At 34.0% G+C, this 21,735-nt stretch overlaps 1 protein-coding gene across 6 annotated transcripts; it reads left to right on the top strand.

The window, feature by feature from the left end:
- Positions 1 to 10,490: 10,490 nt before the first annotated feature.
- Positions 10,491 to 18,715, top strand: LOC142606659 (uncharacterized). 6 transcript variants are annotated; one of them, XR_012839146.1, is made up of 9 exons: positions 10,491 to 10,624; positions 11,063 to 11,189; positions 11,456 to 11,663; positions 12,034 to 12,101; positions 12,186 to 12,300; positions 14,927 to 15,006; positions 15,103 to 15,346; positions 15,931 to 16,986; positions 18,072 to 18,715. XR_012839146.1 is itself a non-coding variant. In XM_075777985.1 (7 exons), the coding sequence occupies exons 4-7, from the start codon at positions 12,229 to 12,231 to the stop codon at positions 16,129 to 16,131; spliced, it is 597 nt and encodes a 198-aa protein (XP_075634100.1). In that variant the 5' UTR covers positions 10,491 to 10,624; positions 11,063 to 11,189; positions 11,456 to 11,663; positions 12,186 to 12,228; the 3' UTR covers positions 16,132 to 17,257. The 6 variants fall into 6 exon arrangements, 3 of the variants coding, with proteins under 3 accessions (XP_075634100.1, XP_075634101.1, XP_075634102.1); XR_012839144.1 differs by lacking the exon at positions 12,034 to 12,101 and having other exon boundaries at positions 18,072 to 18,710; XR_012839145.1 differs by lacking the exons at positions 11,063 to 11,189; positions 12,034 to 12,101 and having other exon boundaries at positions 18,072 to 18,710.
- The last annotated feature ends 3,020 nt before the right edge of the window (positions 18,716 to 21,735 follow it).

Genomic DNA, 21,735 nt, shown 5'->3' with positions numbered 1-21,735 from the left:
AGATAAATTGATTCTTTGTTGATAGATACTACCAACCATAGTTTTTGGAAGCAAGGGAAAAATCATACTCAAAAAACATACAAGACAACTTAGCTTTTAGTGATCAGTGCTAACATATAAATTTATATATTGGTAATTACTAGGATGTCTTTTAAGAAATGGACAACTCTTGCAATATACTATATGATACGATAAAGATTCAACAGTGAATATTTGGCATGGCCTATTGGCCTTCACATGCGCCCCACTGAACAAGGAATTTTCCAAAAATAATAAGGAAAAAAAATATTTACTGTTTGTAAGGGAATCAGTTTAAGCAAAATATGTCTATTTTATAAAGCAATCATTTTGAAGGATAACAATTAATGTCATCAACTACAGTCCATTTGCCTGAGTGAAAGGGTTTGCAATCTCATCATCATTGACATCTGTTGGGGAAGCAAGCATCACGGCAGTGCCCCTACACACATGCAATGGCAAACACATAACAGAAAATGACAGTCCCCCCTAACATCAATAAGCAATTTCTTGTACATAAACACGACATTCCTATGTTCATTTGCTTGCAAAATAATAGGGCCACAAAGGATCATAAAGGGAGTTTTGAGGAGCTCTGATCCTAATATATAATGAAAAAGAAAGAAACCTAACAATAACTATACAAAAACAGTAATCCAAGCATGAACAATATTGCATTTTTCATCAAAATGGTGGCCTACTAAAAATTCTTATCCTAGCATTATATGTGTATGCAACTTCCAAATGAATCAAGCTCTGCTGAGGTCTCCACTTTATGAAGAGGGTATTAGGCTAAATAGTTGACACTGGAACTGGGCATATCTTTTATATCTATATGATGGATTAAGAACAAAATGCTTTTGTTGAATGTGGTTACAGTAGTCATTTTATTACACCTTTGGATGTTTTTAGACAAGTGCAAGGGAATTTCCACATAGGGAATTTAGGAGTTTCTGCAATATTTTCTTGAGAACAATAAGTCAAAAGCAAACACACTATTAGACCAAGGCATCTAGTTTGACCAATTAGTACCTTCAAAGGATCTTTGGGATCAGCAGTACATATACAGTGACATTGATCATTCATCAAGTAGCTAATTAGAAGCGCGATAATAGTCTGTAGGAAAATAGTCAGCTAAAAAATTGAGTAAAAAAAATGATGGCGCGAAATAAGAAAGAATTGATAGATTAGGACCAAAGTGGACCGAATAGGACAAATGTAGATTGAATAGGTCCGAAGTGGACAGAATAGACCGAATAGAACCAAAGTGGAAAAAATGGACTGAAAATGATATAAGTGGACCGAATAGTCCGAATAGGATTGAAATGGACTAAAGTGGATAGAATGGACTGAATAGGATCAATGTAAACGAAATAGAACCAAAGTTCGCAGAATGACCGAATAGAACCAATGTGGACTAAATAAAATTTTAATGGATAGAATAGACTAAATTGGTCCAAATAGGAACAAATTGGACCGAATATGTCAGAATAGACCGAATAGAACCAATGTGGACCGATTAAGAATTTTGAATATTTATAATTTTTATTGCATTTTTAGGGCTCATATTTCTAATTTCTAATATCTATTTTCTTTGTATTTTTTAACTCAAAACTAAAGAGTTTAGCCCAAATATAATAAAATTTCATACTTTTCAACCCAAAAATTAAGAAAAAAATTGAAATTTTGAACTAAACTTGAAAAGGCAACCTACAAAAAGAATCAATTTAAGACCTAATTAATCTAAAATGGACTGAAGAGGACCAAAATTGATCGAGTGGTCCAACCAACAAGGCTGCAACATCAGTATTACTTCCAGTGTAAAGCTCTAAGCAGTGAATAACGACACAGAAAATATTATGTTTAAATTACATTTTCTGAATTAAACAAACTAATTTTTTTCTTCTCTTAAAAAAAGCCACCTTTTGATGACATGTTATGAAATGCCAAACCTTGCACACCATTATGCTAAGAAGCATGGATATACACTTCAAAATAGTTTTATTTATTTATTTATTTATATATATATATATATATATATATATCTATATTTTATCATATCAGACATGTACCCAAAACTGGGAGCTGGGATACATATAAGATAAGGTATTCATAAATTAAAAATTTTATTTTTATTATGGATACAACTCATGTATGGCTTGATGCTGCACTGGTATTGCATAGTTACGGCACAAAAAACTTTGAAGTTAAAGGACTCAGCCAAGGATATGGCAGGATCAAGTGCGGGATCTGGTAACACAGTATATATATGCACACAAAGGTATGTTTGTATGAGTTTTTCAAGGTCTGTGACTTGTAAATTTAAATAACATTTGTTAGTAGACAGTAGACATTTTCTTTATTTTGTCACCGCTTTTTGGCCACCTTGGATAATAGCTCTAGTTGCTATTATATAAATGGAGTTTATATGCCATTACATAATATAGACATGGCAGGATCTGAACGTAGATAACAGAGGTTATGCTGCATGTTTAACTTAAATGAACAAAAATGCAACAGTTTTTCAGTATGCAATGTTGCATGACCGGGCTAACAACATTATTTGAGAGTTAAAGCATGGAAATGGAATAGAAGATAATCAGGCTCAAAATAGCAATAACAATAACTTGAATAAAAAAAAATAATGGCTGATCCACAGTTTTAAAAATACAAGAAAAAAAGGGTGAAAATTTGATTAAAGCTCCAGCATTAACAGAGCATATTTCCATCTTAATTTTATGAAGATGTGATATCCAGTCTATCGAATCGTACTCCTACAAGCATAGAATTCAGGAGTGAATCAGGAAACAGAAGTATCATACAAAATTATGCAATGCTTTCAATGTATATTTGTGATGCCCCAATTTGATTGATTGTGTGATGTGTGTGGGTGTATGATGAGTCCCACATCGAGTATTTACTGGGTTGAACTGAGCTTTATTAACAACTGCAAGGAGCCTCAATTGTGACTAGTTCTTTTGAGATATAGCGCAGATGTGGCTAGTGTTTTTCTTATTTAGATTATCTAAAGATCTCAAAAAATTTATGTCTTGATCATCAAAAACAAAAAAATTTATGTCTTAGGTCATCACCAACCTCACCCCATACAACATAAATTTGTTAACACCAATTGATCTGACTTATTATTTCCCTCAGCTTTGGGACCATCTAAGGAGGAGAATTTTACCTTGAAAACAGATAGTAAGATCATGATGAGCCCCTAATATAGCTTATTTATAGCTTTTTAGCTTATTTGCTCATGTACAATTTTTTAAAACTAACATTTTTAAAGCACAACTATACTTTTAACTTACTTTTAGCAAAAAACAACATCCAAGCGCTCTCCAAGTAAAATTCATGCTGTCTACAACTCATAAATGCAAATGTCAAATTTTCTCTAATAAATACATTATGTAGATATGTGGTAGCACCTGAACAATATTTTCCTGCACGAAAATCCAATCTTACAGAATCTAACCAAAAAAAAAAAAAAACCTCTTTAAGACATTGATAATAATTTTTTCCAAACACAAAGTTAATTGCGATTTCACCTATTATTCTATTAACATGGAACACAAACTCTATGTTTTACTGGCATTAGAATCTATATTTCATAAGGTCAATATTGATTTTTAGAAACCCAACAAGCATTAGAGGGTATCAATTTTCTTTTTCCTGATAATAAGTATAGTAGGGGTAACAAATGCATGGCCAGCGCAGTGGTTTCTTCTCTAACATTATGAAGTTGTGATACTGATGAATATTAAAATATACCAAAACTTGAGATTCCTGTTTAGAAGGAGAATGCATTGAACCCAATTTTATGAAATTTAAAAAAATAATATTTTCAACCTCAATATCTGATTTGCCCAAACTAGTAAAAGAACAAATAAAATCATTCAAATTGGAAAATCTGACAGTAATAACTTAAAGAGATACAGTTAATCAGATTATAGCTACAGATTGAAAACTTGAAACTGCACATATGCAGTTTTTTTTTTTTTGGTTGATAAGATGCTGATGCACATACAGTCTAAATGAGCATGTTTAACAAGATAATGAAGAAATAAAACCATACCATACTACTTATTCTTTCACAAATAGAAAAGATTAAATAAGTAGTCAATGAAAAATATGTAACCACAAACCCACTTAAAATAAGAAACGAAATGAAAATCGGAAAGGGTTTTGTAGAGAGTGGAAGAGCAGATAGAAGGTATGGGAAGGTTTGGCGGGTTAACACGAGTGAGGACATACTTTTGTCTTTTCTTTTTCTATGATTTTTAATTTGATATTATTAAATAGTTTAAATACTATAAACAGTAATAATAAAGGTAAATTACATATTTAGTCCCTATCATTTACACTATATTTCAATTTAGTTTCTAACTTTTTATTGTGTTAATTTGATCCATAAGATTTCAGTGTTGTGTCAATTTAGTCCATGTCGTTATTTTTTAGATGGAAATTGCTAACGTGACAAACGGCAAAAAAAAAGTTTATTGTCACATCAATGTAAACTAATTTTTATTTTGGCCTTTAGTCATGTCAACAATTTCCATCTAAAAGATAGCGGCAAAGGCTAAATTAACACGACGCCAAAAGGTTAGAGACTAAATTGACATAATTAAAATGTTGTTGATGCTCATTTTAAGAAACTTGGTAGGAAGAGGAAGCCCAACAACGTGGGTAGAAGAGAGTTAGCAATTGGATGAAAAACCCCTTAAGCCCAAGCGGTAGGAATAATGGATCATAGGTCTATAAAACAAACAAATGAACATTGAGGAAGCAAATGGGCCTAAAAGAGCCTAGAAAGAGAAAAGTAGCAAACCCATGGGCAGTATGTGATGTAGAAAAGTGAGAATGGGTCACGGCAGGTCTGAAGTAATGCAAGTAAAGAAAGTAAGGGGTTAATAGAGAGTCCATAAACCTTAAGGATGAAGGATAGAATAATTGGGCCGGGGAAGCCCAAGGAGTTAGTAAAAGCCCATGAGGAAACACAGAATTGTAAAGGGCCAAGGATGTCCAAGGAAAATAAATGGGCCAAGGATGCCCAAAAGGAAATAAATGGGACATAGGAGCCCGCAAGCAATGAAGTAGAAAGCCCAATGATCATACTGGATTATCAAAAAAGAAATAAGTAGCAAGCCCAAAAAAAGGCCCAGCAGGTAAATAACACAACAGGAATAACGGAATGATGCGGTAGAAAGTAATAGCAAGACCATAGGAAGAAGGCATAAAGAGTGGCTTGAAGGAGGGAAAACCCACAATAAGCAAAGCCCAGCCCTTAAGGGAGTAAGCCATAAAGAATGAGAAATCAGGAAATAGCTCACACCATAAGAAGTTAAGGACGAATGGCAGGATGTGCAGACAGGCCTCCAGACCGCGACGAATGCATGAGTAGCAGATAGGTTTTGGACGAACATAAAAGTGAGTCACGCGCAAAGCCCAGACACCACCAACCTGTATCCAGCCAATACAGGAAATGGTGGGTCATGGATTAGAGGTAAGAGGGCATGGTCTGGCAGTGGAGAGAGGAGAAAACCTATTTCGTGATTCCTGTTCAGGCTCTTTTGGGGGAAGTGTCTTGCTGGGATGACATACTGCCCAAAAGAAGCAAAGATAAATTGGAACTACTAGGTGCATGCCATGAGGGATGAAGAGAGAGAGCACCTATGCCGTGGTAGGTAAGAATGCCACGGCAAGCAAAAAAACAAACAAAATAGTCCTCTTCGTCTGGTGATGTGGAGTGGTGCGGCTAGCACAGGTAAGTGGTGGTGGCTAAGCAACTGACTAATCAGTAATGGTTGACAAGGACACCCACACCAAACAAAGGTGATTAAAGGCTAAAATGGTAAAAGTCATCCGCGGTAGACATTATATAAGGAATCTTGTCGTGCACAGTAGAGGGGAGAGACACGAACACAGTAACAATGATCTCTAAGAAGAGAACCACAACAAACTAAGCCAGCATTGAGAAAGAAAACGAAAAGAAAAGAAAGAAAGAATTAGAGAGAATAAGAAAACAAAGATGGAGAAAATAGAGTGGCAGACATGCACCAGATAGGTTGATTTCCTCTTTACCTCTAAAACCCATGCTCTCTGCTAAAGGCAAAAGATCCTTCTGGGCACATGTCATTTAGGCCCGTTCCCTCAAAGTAGTTAATTTTTTCCTGAGGAGATTATTCGCATTGAGGAAATGGTTTCCTCCTTGACTTAGACCCAATGATATAACTTGGCGTGGCAAACTGACTTTTCTCTCTCTGATTCAATAAGCTTATTACTATTTCTTCCATATTTATTTTTGCTATTTCATAAAATGTGCATTCCTTGTAATTGCCCATTATTTACTTTTGTCTAAATAGCGAATGTATCTCTTTTATTATCTTTGTTATATATGCCTACCATAATTACCATAGTAGCTCTACCTGCCATGGGCATGTGATAAAAAATCATGGCAAACAGGGCGTAGTTTGTGCACAAGCCAGACCAAGGTGGATCGCAATTGGACCGGTCCTAATTCCCTGATCTAGAATACTTTGGGTCTAGTACGGCAGGAGGCAGCCCAACCCAATATTACAAAAAAGGCCCACCACAAATATCAAAGACCAAATTGATGTATGGTGTAAGAGATATGGACCAAATGCATATTTTACCCTGATAATAAATATCGATAGATTCTGTACTATTATTTAAGGGGTTTCTATTGTTTGGACTTGTATTAGACTTCTATTTTTTTATGCCCAAAGTGTCGTCAAAACCAATTTACCAAGAAATGGTTTTTCTTCCTTTAAAAAAAAAGTTACCTACATTTTTTCCCCCTTTGTTCTCTTGAACATATCTATTCTCATTTTCCCACTAATTTTATACTCCCAATAACAAGTAGTTATTTCATTTTAAATGTCTCTCCATCTTTATCATATTTTCTCTTTCTTCTTCAAATTCTAAAAAATCAAATCCATTCCTACACATCTATTCCCAGTTCCCACTAATTTCAAATGAAGACATTCACTCAAACTCGATTAAAAGGGTAAGAACATACCATTTTTTTTTATAATAAATTTCATTATATTGCTTTCTCTTTTCTTTTGTCTTTCTTTTTCCAATTGCTTAAAAAAAGAAGAAGCATGTCTAAGAGCATTCAAGTGGTGATCCTAAAATATTTGGCTTTTATCACTTCAAAAATTACTTTATCTATTTATCATCTCACTTTATAATACATCCAACATTAAATGTTCTATATTTTTACCACTCCATTTAAAATAATATAAACAACTTATTAAAAAAAAAAATCATCACAAAAACCTATAGAAACCAGCCACAAGTGTAAACAAAACAAAAGAAAAAATGAAATGCATGATTTTCTCATGTAGCTTTCATTTCTCTTTTTTTTTTATTTTTTATTAATATTTTATGTTCTTATATTTATTTGGTGAGGTACTTAGTGGGGATAAGACCAATCCAGTCTGCTGACATGAAAGACTCTTAAGAAGCTTCTATTTGGAAGTGAATTTTAGATTTCTTCAAGTCCTTGACAAATGGCTCTTTATCCTTCCTTCTTTATATATATATTTACACTTATAGTTAGGAAAACGAAAGGGTTCTTTTTCAATACACTATAATTTCTATACCAATGATCTCCCCTCAACTTCAAGTCCTCTTGGGGACATTATAAGACTACACACAAGGCCAAGTCAAATGTTTCGGAGGCCAAAGGTAGAATCTTTAAATGGGGTCATTATGTTATCACGTAAATAATATTTAACTAGTATTTTATATAATAATTTTTTTATAAAAAAAATCCATTCTTTTTACTTTTTGATATGATATTTTTTTTAGAAAATGCTAAAGTTATAACAAATTTTACTACAAACTAATATTGTAACGAATGTGATTAGTGACATGAGGTTTGCAAAAATGTTAGAGATATTATAAAATTTACAACATGAGAATTACAAAGATATATCACTAATCATAAAAATTCATTAAAAAATGCATTTAATAGTTTGTTGAAGCATACCTATCATATTCATTGTCACATCAAATTATAAAAGTTATGTAGTAAAATTTATAATATTTTTAACATTTTCTTATTTGAATTAGTTGTGATTAGTAACATGTCTATTTGTAAGACTTATTTATTTAAATTTGTCTTATCTCTATCTCTAACTTTACTTAATTCTTTGGGCCTTCTTACTAGTGGAAAAAAAAAATGTCAACTAATTCTTTTTTAATTTCTCCCAAAATTTAAAAAAAAAAAAAAATTTGTACCCCAAATTTGGGGCTTTTCTCTAGTAAGGGGGCCATAGGCAATGCCCTAAGTGGCCTAGGCCTAGGGCCAGCCTTGACTACACATCCTCTTGGAGACATTATAATTTCTATACCAAGGATCTCCCTTTAAAAAATCCTCTTATTCCTTCTTATTTTTAATTGGATATACAATACATGGCTTGTTTATTTATTTATATAAATGTCAAATATGCCATATCTTACATCTAAATAAAAATTAAGGGATTTAATTGGAAGAGATATTATTCCAAAAAGATATTATCAACTTGCACTCAAAGTTAACATATATTTCTATTTTTTTTATAAAATTTACTTAAGATAAGAAATAAGACCATAAACTTTTTAAACCATTTTAATTTATGACCTCAACGAGTCACAATTAGCTCAAAGTAATAATAATTTATATAAGTTGATACCAAAACTTATCTAAAAGTCAAAAATCATTTCATTTGAAATTATAAAACATTCTTTGTTAGGTTACACGTGTGAGTGAAATCCCATATTAAATAGTCACGAGAATACTCCACAACCACTTCACCAGCCAAAACTAGTGGCAACCACAACCCACCGCAGGAAAAAAAATATCCCACAACCACCGCAAAAACCTATAGAAACTAGCCACAACCAGCTCCACCACCATTTCACCAATCAAAACTCCACCATCACTTCACTAGTGGCAACCACAACCCACTACAGGGGAAAAAAAAAAAAAAAAGCCCACAACCCATCACCACCAGCCACTGCCACAACAAAAATCAACTACCACCACCACCAACTATACCACAACCACACCACCACTAACCACTGATCCAAACCATTGAAAACCAACATAGTCCAACCTCAACTCCATCGAAACCCAACCACATAAAAAACCACAACACAAAGTCACAAACCTATCAACACTCGAAAGCCACCACAAAACCTAGCAACCCATGGCGACAATAAACCTAAAGAGCCAGAGAGACACAAGAAAGGGGTAGAGAACCAAAAGAAAAAGAAAGGCAGAGAACGAAGAAAGAGAGAGAGAGGAAGACATTTGGGGTATTAAAAAAAAAGGTTTTAAGGTTTGGCAACCAGCTATAGTAACTATTTCAAGTAAGAGTTTACTATAGTAGTGAGCCAAGATTTTTTAACTATAACACTATTGTTTTAGCACCATCAATGTGGATGATCTAATGGGGTTAGTATTAATCGATAAATATACCTAAGCATCTCAAAATTTTTTTGACTTTACATTCCGCATTACTAATTATTATATAGGGCAAATTACAACTTACTCACCTGTGATTTGATTGAAATTTAAATTGCTTACATGTGATTTGAAATTTGACACTTTACCCAATTGAGGTTTGGTTTATTTTGAGTTTCGTAATCTATTTTTATTAAAAATAGGACTAAGTATGTAATTTTGTTCCACTTTTATATATTTTCTAAAAAACATAAAAATATAAGATCAAATAAAAAAAACCAATGGAACACTTACATTGTGGGATTTCAAACCAGATTTTTTATTTATTTTTTATTTTGTGCAGTTAACATTATTTTTAAAATATTTTAATTAGTTGTCATGTTTGCAAACTAGCATCTCGAGACTCTAAAACTCAAGTTCAAAGGTTGAACTCGAGTTTCTAAGACTCAAGTTGCATGTGATGACAGTCTGATTTGGAAAAAAATTCACGTGGAAATCGAGTATTTAAAACTCTGGTTCCCCATTCTCCACATTTCATGAATAGACCTCTTCTTCTTCTTCTTCCTCAGTTCTTTTCTTCTTCCTTCTAGATCTAATTCTTCTTCTTCTTCTTCTTTCTTCTTCTAGATCTTCATTTATAGAAATCGAGTCCTATAAGGCTCGAGATCTATGTTGCAAAACAGTCCAGATCAACCAGTGGAACTCGAGCCAATATAACTCGAGATACTACTTTACTAAATCATTTCTAATGCATGCTAACTAACGCTATTGTCTTCCAAATGCATGTTAGCCTGCAAATTACCTCTTTCAAACTACAGGTAAACAACTTAAATTTTGATTAAACCTTAAATTAGTAAAATGTCAAATTTTAAACCATATATAAACAACTTAAATTTCGGTTAAACTAAAATTTGAGTAATTGTAATTTTTCCTGTTATATATTTATTTTTTTAAGTTTTACTTGTTTTTTAAAAAACATCCCGATTGACGATTGTTTTCAAACGCACGGCACAGCCCTTCACCCTCCCACCCTCTCTCTCTCTCTCTCTCTCTCTCTCTCTCTCAGCCTCCCTGTCAGTCCCCTCAAACCCTTCTCTCTCCGTGCCCTTGTAATAAAAAAAAATACCTGTAAGTTTTTCTCACCATTTATCACCGTGTACTGTTATAGCTCACGGAGATACTGTTTTTTTTTTTTTTTTGGTATTTGGTATTTGGTATTCTTGGCACTTTTGTATAATTCTTGCTATGTTTGTTTGTTAATTTGTTAGGAATTTAAGCGTTTAAGGTGTGGATTTCAGTATTCTTGGTTGTTTATACTTGTTGATTTGAGTTTATTCATTGTTTTGTTGAAACTGGTATAGAACTCAGTAAATATTATATGCCAGAATTTGGGAATTTTTTTTATTATATATATATATATTTTTAAATGGGGTTATTAATTTTCGTAATCCACAACTCTTTTGATTGATAGAAAATTATTAGTACACACTGAATCTAGATTATGGGGAAATTATTATCTAATAAAATATCAATTTTTATGTTGATTTGTTGCTTTTTTTGCAAAAGCTTTATTGGGCCCGTAGTTGTGTTGAAGGACATTTAAGGTTGATGACCTGAAGTGGAAGCAATTGGACTAGTTTGGCATACGAGTTTAGTGAGCTTACTCCTTGATGTTTCCGAAGGAACTTGCAGGGTAATATGATTGTCCAATCACGTTAGAGGTTTTCTTGTCACACTTTAAATATTACAGTCTACTATGTTTTCATATTTTTAATCTAACTTGAATAACATTGTTTTCTTGGGTGCATTGATGTGCTTGAATTGTTAAAGCATAAGTTAACACTTGTCATTAATATTTTATATAAAATTAACTCAATAAAGTCGAATCTTCCACATGAAGAGTAAAATTAACTCAACATTGTTTTCTTGGGCACTAATAGCAACTTTTTTCCTTTTTAGGTACAGTAATTCCTACCTTGGCATGAAATTCCCTCCAAATTGGTTTGAAGGAATCTCCTCCAACACGTGGAGATTAAGTAGACTCCAAGAATAGCACAATTGATTGCAGACCTTGCCCTCATGAAGCGAAGGTCACTAAAAGTGGGGAGTAAGGGGATGCAAGTACAATGCCCAAACTGTGATTTGATAACAAAAACACTTTCTTCAGGTTCTCCTCTTTCCTACGCCTTGGCACATTTCGTATATGTAAATTGTGTGTATGTACGTATATACATTGTTTATATGTTTACGTGCGCACACAAAGTGTTTGAGAAATTGGCTATGCAAAAGTTTTGGCTGTTGTACTTGAGTATAAGATATAGTAATTGCAATTAGCATCTTTGTTGATGATAGCTTGGTTCTGATATATAGATTAATCATTTTAAAGGGGTTTATGTACATTTGTAGAAAATTTGATTCCTTAAATCTATATGTAGTCTATGAACAAAGATCCAATTCCTTTTAACTTTGGATTTCACATTTGTTGGAAAAACATCATGCTTTATTGCACCCCCAAGTCAATGTTTCATTCATTTCAGGCCAAATGAATATTGTCCTCATTCAGTTAGAATAAGACCCAAGTTGCAAGAGCCTTGTAGCTCAACTGGTTGGCAATTCTAGTATTTCCAACTATCAAATTATTACTGCTTATGTTTTTGCTACAAGTTGAATAATAGATTAATCTTTGCAGGTGATTGAGAACATTAATTCTGGAGGCTGGCAAAGAAGTTGCAATGGGCACTAAAGAGACGCCACACAAAATTGGCCTTCCACAAATTGTTAAGTTGGATATGGGATTGAAATTGGTAACTATTCCTTATTTTTGAAATCTTAATAATGAACAAGTGATGGTATTGATTACATAGTTGATTCATGGATTTGCTTCTTTAAATTGTGTTATGATGAATATTCTAATGTGAGACTGATTCATGTTCCAAGTGACTACTGAAGAATAATGGCAATTTGTCTAGTAGAAATCTTAGAGAATTATAGGAATATCTTTCATTAGCTCATGCTAAATATTTGGAGAAATTTAAAGTAGTTATAGTAAACACTTAGGAAAGCGCAGAAACCACTACATGACAACTCAAATGATTATCTATGTATGTTTTTAATCACTATATCTATGTGAAAAATCCTCAAATGGATTTATGTTTAGATCTCTTGGTGATTAACAATGTGGAGTAAGTAATTTAATAGTTAATCACACAAAATAATAATCTATAACCCAACAGTATATGTATATATATTCACAATATAATAACTCAGCAGATAATACATATATACCATAGATAAATATCAAAGGAATAAGAAATTGGTTACACACCAATAACCCAATTGGTCTTTTGGTACGGTTTGAGGGTGAGGGGAGGGGTTCGGGTAGTAAAGTAGAGATTTCTAACCATTTCAAAAATCGAATGGTCATGAAGTGGAAAACCAAAGGAAAACCTTTCTAGTGGAAAAATCACTACGTGGACAAGACGATTGCATTGAAATAAAGGGACAGTTACATGGTCAGCGATTTATGAAGCCTTTGCATGGCCTAGACCATTGTAACCGTTGCAAACCCCCTGCTTGGCTTCCTACTGCAGTAGTCCCAGATTCTCCGGAATCCTTGTATAGTTGTCTTTTATTAACCAAAACTTTTATTAATCTAAGAAGCTCCTGAAGGTTTTCCTTAGTGAGCCCCCACTGGATTTTAGCTCTATGGTTTCAACCGCACTTTGCTCACAATGAGATTGAAAAATAGGTGGGGTAAATAAATGAGTTCCATGATATTGTCTTGATTAATGAAGTGTAAAAGAATGCTCACGATCAAGAATACAATAAGATGAGGGAGAGGGGAATATTTGTTGTTTGGCTCTCAAAAGCTCTCTCTCCCTCCATATGGAAAAACTCTTTCTCTCTCTCTCTTAGATCGAAAAATGAAATGGCTGAAGTTCTAAAGATTTGGTTTTGTTCTCTTTGTGCTTTCTCCAAATGGCAGCAGCCAACTTGAAGAATCTCTTCTAACCCCACTGCATGCATTAAATGAACTTCAAATTAGTCAATTCTGCTCGCTGAAAACTAAAGGCTTCCAGCAGCTTCTTTTACATGCTTTGTGGAATTCAAAAACTTAATGGCTTGCTCTAGCAGGCTTTAATGGCTTAAGCAAGGAGGTCTCAATTGCTTTTAAGCAGGCCAAAAGCAATGTTTTAAGCAAAATTCTAAATGAATGGTAGTCTAACTGGGATCTCAATGGACTGAGTTTCTATAGGGATCTATTGAACTGTGGCTCTCGATCAATTGAGAATTTGTAGAAATATGTCTCTCTCTATTGATTGAGGAACTATTGAGGATAAACAGATTTCACTTTGAGCTGCTTCGGACTGTATTTTATTGACCTAGGAATAGAAACACTTATTCTAAGTACACTCACAAATATCAGCCAACTAAAATTTTAACACTATGTAATGGTCATGCTGACTTATTTAAACTTAATGGGTCATGTGATTAAAATAAATGTGGAAGGTCATTTAATCACCATGTATTTTTTTTTTGGGATAAGTTTTGGTCCCTTTGGGAAGTGGTAGGGAAGACTCAAATAAGTGACCTTCACTTTGTGAGGCAAAGGCTCCGTTTGTATTGCGCGTTCACGTTCACGTTCACGTCTGCGTTTGCCTTCTTCTTTTTCTTTTTCCTTGACCAGCGCCTCTTGCACTGTTCACGGGACATGAACAGTGCAAGTAGGCAAAGCTATAGTGTTAAAAGAGTGAACAGTGTTGCAGAAATTTTTTTAAAAAAATTGTTTTCAGTTATTAGCAACATAAGTGGCATCCAAACATACACACTGGTCAAGTGTGCTATCCTTGGAGTCTACTTAATCTACATGCGTTGGAGGAAATTCCTTCAAACCAATTCGGAAGGAATTTTGTGCCAAGGTAGGAATTACTACATTTCAAAGCCCTAAAATGATGGGCTTTTAGAACTCTTCTATGCTTTCTGCTTGATTAGGTGGTTTCTTATCAGATCTCCGGTTTTTTTTTTTAATTATTTTTTATTTTATTTTAAACTTGTGCTATCTCCTAATTAGTTTTAAATTGGGTGACCAGAGGCTATAAATGCATGAGACACACTAACACAAAGTACAATCAAAGTAATCAGTATCGTTATCTGCATGCATTGGGTATCAATAAAGGCATGAGGTTCATGTGGGCTAATATACTGCATACTTGTCTTATCTTGAGTGCCAAAGGTCATATGGAGTATTTGGGTTATCTTTCACGTCCATAGAATAAACACATAAGTATGGACACAATAGGGCAGGTAATTATGTACGTAGGACAGGTCCTAAGTACAATACATTCTCCACTTTGCTGTTATTGTCAATTCTCCAAACTATGTTCAAGATGAACTTTTTGGGCATGACAAATACAATCTACTAATATGCAGGCTGAACAATGGGTTAATAATATGACTAAAGCTGCAGAGAGTGAACAACCAGAAGTAGAATCAGAGGGTCAACCTTATAGGTCAGTATGTATAACCATCTTTGCTGTCTGTTATGGCTATTATTGTTAATGGGAAATTGTAAATTGTTCACCACAACCCTTCACACTTTCTTGCAGGCTTGGATTGGGTGCGAAGCTCTCACGCCAACCTAAACATGGGCCTTCAAACGATCCACTTGAAAAGAAACTACGTGCTAAGTTAAACACTGGAAAAAGAAAAGCTGCTATTAGTGCCAAGGAATATACTCAATCTGCTAGAGATGGAGGTGATAATGAGGATGATGATGATGGAGATTTAGACAGCAGAACAAGTGCATTTGACAAGAAGCGAGCAAGAGCTCCTATGACTGTATTTTCACAGGTAAATAAAAAACACAAGTAACTATTTTTCTGTGTTTGTGGAGTCATTGAGGGTTGTCTTTTTTGTTATCTGTCACATATACTTTTTATTTTTTATTTTTGGGGAATGTCACATATACTCTTCCTGTGGAAGATTTATCTCTATTGAGTTAATTTTATGTAAAATATTCATGAGAGGTGTTAAAAGTGCTTTGAAATCACTCTGATGGACAAGCAGCTTAAAGATTGCAGAGCCCGGATGGGTTCCAAGAAGCTCAGATATTTCTAGGCTAAACTTGGTCACTCGAAAACATTGTGTAAAAGTTTACATGCTATCTATAAAATTCTGGAAAAAGAATTCATTGGTTTTTTTTTTTTTTTAATAATCTGCAATAACATTAAACCAGATAAGGAGAACAAGGAAGGTAATCCGCCCTACAAACAGACTCTAAAACAGCAGGGAGATTACCATTATTGAAAAAGGACTGACATGAGGTTAGAGCAAATTTGGCAGCTTCATGTGCTGCTGCGTTGCCTAATCTCCTAACGCAACTAAACTTAACAGAGATAAAACTAAAAGAAAGACTATGGATATTGCTGATATAGGTGCTGATCAACCAGTCTGGTATGGTGTCTTCAGTTGATAAGCAGTCAAAACAAGCTTTAGCATCACCCTCGAAAATCACACAGGTCCATTTTTCCCGGTTGGCAATCTCTACTGCCCATAGCAAGGCTGCTGCTTCGGCTTGGAGGGGGGGACATGAGGATTGGCATCCCCCCGAAATACTGATCACTTCTCCTTTATGATTTCGAGCGATAACACCTAGAGCTGAGGTAGAGCTGGAGACAGCAGCGTCAACATTAATCTTGATCCATCCTGTGGGAGGTGGGGACCAGGTAGTGACAGCTTCAGAAGAAGGCTTAGGAGGAACATTAGCAAACAGCTTGGAGCTTTCTAAGAACCTGGATTGCACAGCTTTTGCTGACTTATGGATGTCTACGTGGTCTTCTTGGTATAAAACACAATTTCTAATATGCCAAATCTCATCCACAACGAGGGCCATATTTAAGGTGATAAGCCACGCTTCTTGAGTAGGGATAGCTGAGATAGGAGGCTCCAAGATTAATTTTATGATATCCACAAGTGATTGGACCCCCTCCAAGTCAGCTCTGAACCGCCAGCAAGCTGAATGCCAGACACCTGGAAATGGGGCATACATAGAAGAGATGCAAACTTGATTCTGTACCACTTTTGCACAAGGGGCAGGAAGGGTCAACATGTTCCAATCTAGTTGAAAGATTTACTTTGGTGGGGATCGAATTTGAGCCTATCCTCCAGAGTAGCATTTTGATTCTCTCCGGCAATCTTGCCTTCCACAGCTTCTTCCATAGACCTTCAGAAGCTTCTTCCAAAATCCACATAAGTTTGTCCTGCATAGGACTGACATGGAGAGGAAATTTTAGTATGGCATGAGCTGAAGCCTCATCAAATAACTCATAGATGAGCCATGAATTCCAACAATGAGTAGAAGCATCGAAAAGCTGTGATACTAAAAGAGGAGTGTGTCTCATAGAATCGGTTTTGGGAACAGGCTTAAAACCATGGATCCAAGGAGCCCACGGATCAGACCACACGCTAATAGAAGCACCATCTCCAATGAGGTAACAAGCTCCCTTGACATCACTAGCTGTATAGTAAACGTTATATGTCTTAATACGTTCCTTTTGTAAACATGACACAATTTTAAAATCTATCCCTGCCTCCAAGCGGTCCAAAAGCTTAATAGGTTCCCCCGAAATTGTGGCCTTCCAATATGTTGAAAAATTTTGGGCAATGCTGAAGAATAAACTCAGTTCAATGAACCTTAATCCCAATCAAATTAGGTGTGGATATGAGTTTAATACCTAATTGAATGGATGACTTGTATTTTCTGTCGTTTTATAACCTCATTAAATCATGTTATTTAGCTGAGTATTGCAGCTCAATTGATACTTTTTAGCATTTTCAACAGAAACATCCAGAGTTCAAATCTCCCTTCCCCAACTATTAGATTATTAAATAAAAAAAATTACACTATTTATTCCCTCCCTAATCAAAATATTATTCTTCATTACTTTAATAACTAATATTTTAGGCTTTTATCTATCTCTTTAATTTTCTTAAAAATAATTAATTCACTCTTTCTCAACATTGCATTGATTGCTTTCAATTGCATATGCCCAATCATCTTAAACTTATGCATATGCTTCCAATTGCATGTGATTCTTCTTTATCTTTTACTCAAGAGGAACCACCTTCACCTTGAACTTATGTTTTCATTCTTGATCCATCTTTCCTAGAAACTCTACTGAGTTTTGCCATCCCAACACTGATTCATGCTTAGATACAATTGAGAGATGCTTGTAACTTGCATGTCCCATCCTTTGGTGCCATAGATCTTCATTCGGTATAAGAATATTATTGCACACAATATCAGCATCAGGTACCAGACCATAACAATTGTCTAAAGTGCGAACACCACTTATGAGCTTGTTTCCAGACTCATCCAGTACAAGACACTTTCCTTTAGAAAATAGCACCATAAAGTCTTGATCACATATTTGACTTATGCTCAACAGTTTCACTCTCAAACCTTCTACATATAGCATATTTGCAATATCTAGTAGTCCAGGTAAAGAAATGACTCCCTTTCCTTTAATCTGTGATTTGCTCCCATCACCGAAACTGACATTACCACCTTTCTTAGGCTCGAAGATCTTAAAGAGAGAGCGATCTCCAGTCATGTGTCACGAGCATCCACTATCAAGGTACCACAAGCATGTATCCATTACCTTGAATGCATACTTCATCATAAAGCACACTTCATGCTTTGATGACAGATCTATAAGAATGGTATTTTCTTTTATCCGCCATTTACAACCAAGACTTTTAACTTTCACTATTCTCAGATGAACTCCTTTGCACATTCTCATTCTGAGGCAGTCTAGTTTCTTCCTTGTCATGTTAAGATCTTTTTCCAACATCATCATGATGGCTTTCAAATAACTTTTAGACTTGTATTTTCTGAAACACTCAATTAGAACGAGATTAGAAAAACAAGATGTATTTGAAATAATAGATCTTTTCTTGTCAATGTTAGCCATGACAACTGGGGTCAATGGATCTTCACAGCAAAGATTAAACCCTAATCAGAGTGTGCCTGCTCTGATACCACTTGATAGGCTAAAAATGTATTGACCCATTGTGATAAATTAATTGATTAATTAGCCAAGTTTATTAATTAATGTATATCATAAGATTTTGTGCTTGAGAAAGTGTAGCACATGCACAAAAAGAATATAAGGTGTAGTCTCGGATTAATAATAAAATTGGTGTGTATATTATTGGGCTATAATAAAGATGACACAAAGAAATAAAATTGTTGTGTACATTATCTGGCTTAAATAACAATTTCACAATGAAATAAAATGGTGTGTACATTATGAGGCAAAAAAGAAAAAAAATTACATGATTGCAAACTTGTTTTCTAAGAGATGTGAGAGTTATATGATGTAATTCTTTTGGTGATAGTTACTTTTAAATTTATGTGATGAATAATGTAGAAGTTGTGATTGATTATTATCTACTTATCACCTCACATGTATCTCATACTTTTACTAGTTGCACACACTACATAAGTTATTTTTTGCTAAACTTAGTACATGAAATTGTGTGTGAATTTGGTTTGGCCATCCAAGATTATGTTTTCTATGGTGTTTGATGCAAAATATGTTTAAAGGTTGGCAATAATTGTGTTTTTGATGATTAAAAACCTTGTTTTGAAGTTCTGGGTTGAAAACAAATGTTTTTGAAAAACTTTTAAACACATTCTCATGCATTTCATTCATGAAATTACTTGGGTTGAGTTGTTTTCTGCATAAAACCTCTTCTGTTTTTCAAAAATTTCATTTTTCTAGATTTTCGATTGATGGAGGGTGTTTTTCGATCGATCGAAAATGCTTTAAAATTTTTTGTTTGAATCTGCTTGGCTCGATTGGTATTCGATCAATGCTCGACCGATCGAAATTGAAAATTTTTTAGTTTCTAAGTTTTTGACTAAATTTTTTTCATGCATCATTTATGTTTAGGATTTATATGCATTGCATTGTTTTCTATATCTATCTTGCAGTTTTGCAGTCATATCTCTCATTTTTTTTCACACTTTACATGCATACACTTTGCTAAATTGGGTACTCAAGTTGATTTAAAAATTGATTGATTAATTTTTGAGTTTGGTGTAGCTTAGTATATGTTGTTTTTGTGTGTGAACTGCAAAAAATATTTTTCTTAAGAGATATGATGGATAATAATGTACAAATATTTTTTCTACTCATACAATTGTTTATGGGTTACATAGGGTCAAGTTTGCATTTATTGAAAGAGATAATATTTTTTTTTCATGTGTATCCTCAACTTAGTTTTTAAGTTTGGTTTGTGTCTTTTTATTTATCTTCGCCTCCTAAGTTTTTCCCAAAACTTGTTTTGTTTTTCCTATTTTTATAGGGGTAGAATTTTTTTTTTTTAAACCTAACAAGTGTTTATAAGGGGAGTTGTTGCTCTTCATTTGTTTCCTTGATTCTCTTTCTCTCTTGATTTTTGTCGCATATGTTTTCTATTTACTATTTGTTTGAGTTGTTTTTGTCAATACGTGACAAAAAGGGAGAGATTTAGATGAAATGTTGGAATATGTGGGAATCCTATTTGTTTTGTTTAGGGGAGTTGAAATTGTTTTTTGAAAGAGGGAGAAAACAAATTTTTGATGAATCTAACTTAGGGGGAGAGTTAGTTTGCATATTTGTTATTTGCTTTTGTTTGTTTATTTTGGTTTACTTGTATTTTCTACACATGCGTTTATGTGTTTGTTGAGTGTTTCAGAAATTTACAGTTTAATTCAGTCATGACTGCTACCTACATTGGCAATGGATAGATAATAGTTATGTTGAATTGTTTTTGGGCATTTTAAATTTGAATGGGCTGTTTGTAACTTTGAGCATTTCAGTTTTGTGATGTGTTTTGTCACGGATTGCCAAAAGGGGAGTTTGTTAGGTTCTAAGATTTTAGGAATTAAATGTATTAGAACTTTTTTATGTATTGTGTTGGCAAACCAAGATCAAAACATAGAGTCTATGTTAAGCTTGCTCAAATTGTGTTTATTTGTAAAGTTGGAATCGAGTGATTGCAGAATTTACTGGACTAAATTTACAAGGCTTGATTGATCAAAAATTAGACTCGATCGATCGAACCTCGTGTAGATTTTTTTTTTTTTTGTGTGCAGATTTTTCCAACTCAACCCAAGCTTGGTTTGACGTGTATAGTTTTATATTTTATTCCAAGTATAAAAAGGAAAAACCCTAGCCACGTTTTAGAGGTTGTTGATATGCTGTGTGTTGAATCTCTTGTAAGATCTAGATGTGTTTATCTTCATACACACTTAGGGTTATCAAGATCAAGATTCATGTCAAGAACTTAGTGATCGCTTTAGTTTCTGCATAAAGAATTTAAAGAAGATTAGAAACCTTTGAGTGAAATTTCAAAGTTACAAGTGGGAGAACTTGTGGTTGCAGTAGATCAAGGATGCTCGTGAACTCGAAGCTGTCATGTGATCATGGTAGTAAGTTTTCTATACGAGGTAGCAATAGGATGTTAGTGGTCTAAGTCTTATTGTAAAAATTTCAATTCTTTCATAGTGGATCTGTTTTACCTTAAGGATAGCTAGGTTAAATCATCTCAGGTTTTTTACCGGTTTGGTTTTCTAGGGTCATTATATTGTTGTGTTATTTACTTTTCCACATTATTTACATGATATGACTTTATTGTTTTAACCTAGATCTGAATAATAAACCTAAGTATTCACTTGGTTAATTAATTAGGTTAAACAATCTAGTTTATAGAGATCTAAAAACGTACACCTTTATATAGAACGCAGAGTAAGTATTATAATTATATATGTTATACAAGTAAGGTGGGCCTAAAGCCCACAACCTATTACATGTTCAGATTGTAATTTGTAAAATGAATTGAACTTAATCTTTGTCAAGCATAATGTCCAACAAAATAATTATGAACAAAACAAATTAAACATTGTGGTGCAAGTTAAAACTTAAAACTACAAAAACACCCAAATCTAGCGAGTTCTATTGAGTGCTCTATTTTCTAGCAGCCACGCAACACGTACATTGATTCTAAACCACACAGAGCCAGCACATTAATTCCTAATCAAATTAAATGGGAATCAAATTATTAGTCAAAGTCCTCAACTCCTTGACGTAAAGTGGCTATCAACATTTGTTATTCTGAAAGAGAAAAAGATGACACTTGGCAGAGCCACAATACGAATCTCTTTGTTCTAGACTTCCTATGCAATCCGTAGC

The sequence above is a fragment of the Castanea sativa genome, chromosome 8, assembly GCF_040712315.1.
Source record: "Castanea sativa cultivar Marrone di Chiusa Pesio chromosome 8, ASM4071231v1".
Taxonomy (NCBI): Eukaryota; Viridiplantae; Streptophyta; class Magnoliopsida; order Fagales; family Fagaceae; genus Castanea; species Castanea sativa.
Note: the sequence above shows the minus strand (reverse complement) of the source record. Positions and strands in the feature narration are given on the sequence as shown.

Bases quoted from the DNA above. Each gene is read 5' to 3' on its own strand.
- LOC142606659 (XM_075777985.1), top strand. From the start codon at position 12,229: ATGGGCACTAAAGAGACGCCACACAAAATTGGCCTTCCACAAATTGTT. The intron at 12,301-14,926 runs GTAACTATTCCT...ACTAATATGCAG, and splicing joins TGGATATGGGATTGAAATTG to GCTGAACAATGGGTTAATAA. The intron at 15,347-15,930 runs GTAAATAAAAAA...TTGCTGATATAG, and splicing joins CTATGACTGTATTTTCACAG to GTGCTGATCAACCAGTCTGG.